This window comes from Echiichthys vipera (assembly GCF_963691815.1).
Source record: "Echiichthys vipera genome assembly, chromosome: 9".
Lineage (NCBI taxonomy): Eukaryota > Metazoa > Chordata > Actinopteri > Perciformes > Trachinidae > Echiichthys > Echiichthys vipera.
Window position 1 is genome coordinate 16,470,798 of NC_139834.1, and position 5,000 is coordinate 16,475,797.

Consider the following 5,000-nt stretch of genomic DNA (forward strand, 5'->3'; position numbering starts at 1 on the left):
TGAAAGTGGAAAAAGATAGTTTTCCACCACCTAGCATTCCCAAGTGGTATTGTTGGTGTCACTGTTGCGAAGACAACCAGATAGGGGACACTCAACACAGGACACAATGCATTTGTTTACAACAAACATGTAGCTATATATACACATTAAAACATCATATGAACAAGTAGATCAAGCTAGGTATGCTGGCTATCCATTCATTGGATCGATTACGTGTTCAGTACTAATACAACTCAAGCGCTTTCCTCTTCCTTTGTGCTGTAAAGCCAGTCATCATTTTCCTAGGCTGACAGAATTGCTTACTGAAAGCCAATCTAAATACTGGTTGTGTTGTTATTCTATAGCCATTTCATTGTGCAATCAACATTTACTTCATAATGACAAATTAAAGCAGAAAACTGTAGGGACTTTAGAAATATGGATTTGTTGTTATAAAATGTAAGAAAATAGCACAAAACTCTTTATAAGTCCAGGGAGCACAAGGTAACTTTGTCAGATGGATTGTTTTTTTTCTGATCAACAACATCAAACAAAAAAATATTCATTTTACAGTTATGTTAAAGAGAGAAGAGCCGCAAAACTTTACATTTGAAAAGCTGGAACCAACAAATATATGGGATTTTTTTTCTTGATAAATGATTATTAGTTGGTAAAAAAAAAATTGTTGATATGAACGATTGTTTCAGCACCTCATTCCTAACAGAATATCATTCAATATGCCATAAACTCTACACAGTCTTCATTCCAATCACTTTTATACTTTGCCTTAAACTCTTTTATCTATTAGACTTAAAATTAACTTTTTTTTAAATTTATATTATATACTAAGTACTGTACTTGACTTACTCTCTGGGCAACCACAGGGAATGATAGACAGGAATATTAGCGTTAGTGTGTGGATACATCAGTCGATACTGCTCTCTCTTCTACCACAGTGGCCTTAAATAGTTGAAGACTTGGGAAAGGCGAATATAAATGAGCTATTTCCGTTAACCAATCCAGAGACATCAGTGTTAAATGTTATGCAAAGGATTTCTCTGTCTGCCTGTGTATCTTCAGACATGCGTCGCGACACGCAGTGATTCACAGTATCTCTACACACGCTGCTGTGTCAAACTGTGAGCTCAACCGTCTCCATATAGCCAGTGTCAGTAAATCAGGGTTCATTTATGTCAAAATTAATACATGCGACTGAATTCTGTGTGTGTGTGTGTGTGTGTGTGTGTGTGTGTGTGTGTGTGTGTGTGTGTGTGTGTGTGTGTGTGTGTGTGTGTGTGTGTGTGTGTGTGTGTGTGTGTGTGTGTGTGTGTGTGTGTTTTCGCTGCTCTGTTGGCAGTTTCTGCAGCTTAATGTTCTTGGAACATGCAGTGTTGCGGTTATACGATGGATTGGGTTTATGACTTGACATGTAAACCCAATTTTCACATTTACAAAAGAACTCCAACTGCAATGTGTTGTCAGTGTCACATTCCTATAAGATCCAATCACCGAGAACTGTGAGTGTGTGTGTGGTATATATATATATATATATATATATATATATATGTCTGGCCCTATGCATGTGTATTTTGTGGGCTTATTCAATACCCTTAAATGACTCCAGATGTCCCAAGGCAGCACTCCGGTGGGTCCCATTCAACAGCGGTTCTTTGACTCTGTTAATGCCTTGTATATAAACCTCCCATAACAACTCCCATTAGATACAAATTAAGAGCATGGGCTCGCACTTGTGTGGGTGGTGCATACAGTGCACATGTCTAATAGTTTTTTCTTATAATAACTTCCAAAAATGTCCAATTAATGGGCCAACTGGGAAATGTACAGATGGGGAAAAAAAACACTTAATTTTCCTTCAACTCCACCAGACTATCTTTCACTCCACCCACTTTGCCCAAAGAGGTTTTTCAAGAGTGCAGAAACTCAGTTATACTTGGTGTTTCCTGCACTTTTGTTGCCCGCAGACACACTTCGTGAATGTGAACACCAGTTTTCCACAGCCATGCTGCACTGTGACACACAGACGTACAGTAAGCCAGAGGAGACTGTTTTAGTTCATCAGGATGGAAAAGAGGAGTAACCGCATGATAACAGTGTGTGTGAGGGTGAAGCTGACTGAGCTGTCTGGTCTACACACTGTCTGTCTGCTCAGTTGTTTTTATCAGCAGACAGTCAGACCTCGTAGGTGGTCAGATAAGATATTATGTCCAAATATGGCTTGGTTAGTCTCACTCACCACCAGTCTGTTAAGGCTTTGAACTGTTCAAGCTTCTAATCATTAATTTTTCCCCCTTTTTTTCCTCTTCTCTACCTCTCTAGGTACGGTAAAGTCAGATGGAAAGCCAATGGATAAGTCTCGGTTGGCAGTGAAGACCTCCTGCCTTCAACGCTCCTCTTCTGATGCCGGCAAAGACCACAGAAATGGCACCGGTGTTGGCGATCAACGTAAACCTCCATCAGGCCTCGTCAGGCCCTCAACTGGTGGAAACTTTGGCTTCAAGAAGCCTACCACAGCTACCAATAATGGCACAAACAATACCAGTATGCCCATACCATGCAGCTCTGTGGGGAAAATTCCCAAAATGTCAGGTATTCCTGTCAAACCAGGGTCTGGTGGCGGTGGTGGTGGTAGTGGAGGACGTAAGACAAGTCTAGATGTTTCAAGCAGCGACCAGGGTGGTTTCCTATCTCCGAATGCCAGGAATTCCCTCCAGTACCGCTCTCTGCCTCGCCCAGCAAAGACAAGCACCCTGACTCTAACCCGGCCAAGCTCAGCTCGCCCAGTGAGCACTACCATGGACACAGGCTCAGGGCTAATCAAACCGCCCCAGAGCTCGAGGCTCAAAGAGCCCGCCTCAGGACTTGGTTCTGGGTTGAGTAAGGCAGGGAGTCGTGGGATCCCGAGTCCCAGTCCTGTCAATCAGACAGACAGAGAGAAAGAGAAAGAGAGGGCCAAAGCCAAAGCTGTAGTATCTGACTCTGAGTGTGGAGGTGGGTCTCTGAAGGGCAGCCCTGTTCAGACCCCGTCAGAGAATGGAGGGAAGCTACAGGGGCTGAGACCTCCCAGCAGTGGCAGGGGCATGGATCTGCCTTCACCCAACACACACAGGTACTGCAGTTTATATGTTAGCATAAAACATACACAGTGCAATTTCACAGTATTTTTTAACACACTTTCACATACAAAAAGTATGAATATGCATTTGCCTCAACATTGTGTGTCTTTGTCTTTAGGTTATCTGGGATGCGCAGCCTGGCAAAACCCCCATCCATGGCCCAGCTTGACAAGCTGAACTCAAACAGCCTGGATGTTGGAGTTCATGACTCCCTCCCACCCAAGATTCCGCCCTACTCTAAACTCCAGGACCTAGCCAGCTCAGCAGGCCTGACCCCTAGCCCTGCCCCTTTACTCAACGTGAACTCTTCGGCCTGTTTCTCTGGCTCAGGGACTGGGTTGGGGCCCAGGCAGGTCTCTTCTCTTGGGGTTCAAGGGAGCGGAGGGAGCACCTCTCCGCTGCTCTACCCCCGTCTGTCAGGGCTACATCGCAGCATGGAGTCACTGCAGCTCCAGATGAGTCTGGCCCCAGAGCCCCAGGAGAGGGAGAAGACGAGGGAGAGGGAGAGCTTGGTGAGAGGCTACACCACCTTAGAGTCCCGGCACAAAGATAGACAAGAAGACAGAGGCCCTCCTGCTAGCTGGAGCTCTGGAAGTAAAGTGTCACAGTCTCTCACAGACAGGTGAGATTTAATAATCTTCAGTTGTGCTTATGTTTTACACTCAATCACATCACACCGGTATATGTGCAAAGCAGATGTTTTCTCATTCATGTTTGTAATGCTGCTATGTAACTCCACCTACTGGTCCGCTGAGAAACTGCACCAGCATTATTCAATGTTCAGGAGAGGCAGGAGTGATGAGGGAAGGTTTTTGATGTCATATTTACTTTGTTCTATGCTACAATCATGCATTTCCCACCACTTAAATGAGTGGGCTGGTGGAAAGGTGATTCTGATTGCATTTGATGACAAGAAAGTGTGCATACTGGAAAAGGCACAGAGCTATTTTTTGACAAAAGTGGCATTTATGAAGAAGCAGCATCTATTCACACCTTGAAAGACGAGATAATAACAATCCACAAAAATGTTAACAGAGACTAGTACAGATGTCTGTGGTCTTGTCAGGATATACTCAGAATATCAGAATGTACTTAAGAATATTACTTTAGAGGTAGACTGAACTGAACCTGTCTCAATATGACGTTGATATCTTTTTTAAACGCCTAATTTGTGATTTGATCATAAAGCCAGAGACAAAATCTTACCTTAATCACCATCCAATACATACATATACATATTTACATTATGAACGCAAACAATAAGTTAAGGCAACCACATACATGCACATCCAACCACCCCCCCCCCCCACACACACACACATACACACGCACGCACAGACGCACGCACACAAACACACACACACACACACACACACACACACACACAAGCACACGCACACGCACACACACAGACTGAGGGGTTTCTAGGCTATTATTACTACAGGCCTATTATCAATGGTGTATGGGCCCCAGTGACTGAAGTCATAATTATTGGCTGACACCAGCTGTCTGCCAATCGTACTGTGCTTCTTTGTGCCTGCTGCCTGTTCTTGAGTTTAATAATTCCCTGCGGCAGCGGTTAAATAATGTCATTGTTTAATCTCCCCAGTTCTCAGAGAGACAGAAACACACTGCCAAAGAAAGGTTTAAGGTAAGTGGAGCCACACACATACTGAATATACAAGCTCTTGTACACCACACTGTCATTCAATGATAGTTTGATGCAATTTTGGAACAGCTCCTTAATTGCGCACACACAGAGACCCCATTGATAAGATCTTCAGCGAATGACAGATTGTGTTAATCCTCATCATCCCTGTCACTTGTATTTCAAAAATCCTTCTTTAATCCCCTCAAAATTGTATCTCATTGTGTGCCACTGCCAGC

At 43.6% G+C, this 5,000-nt stretch overlaps 1 protein-coding gene across 4 annotated transcripts in view; it reads left to right on the top strand.

Moving 5' to 3' along the window:
• The window catches only part of nav1a (neuron navigator 1a), a gene marked incomplete at its 5' end in the record, with an annotated part of 68,874 nt that overhangs the window by 50,253 nt on the left and 13,621 nt on the right, over positions 1–5,000 (top strand). For all 4 annotated transcript variants that reach the window (XM_083920304.1, XM_083920305.1, XM_083920306.1 and 1 more), the window contains 3 exons: positions 2,317–3,106; positions 3,232–3,735; positions 4,723–4,764. In XM_083920304.1, coding sequence (XP_083776430.1) covers positions 2,317–3,106; positions 3,232–3,735; positions 4,723–4,764 — 1,336 coding nt within the window. The remainder of the gene's footprint in view (positions 1–2,316; positions 3,107–3,231; positions 3,736–4,722; positions 4,765–5,000) is intronic.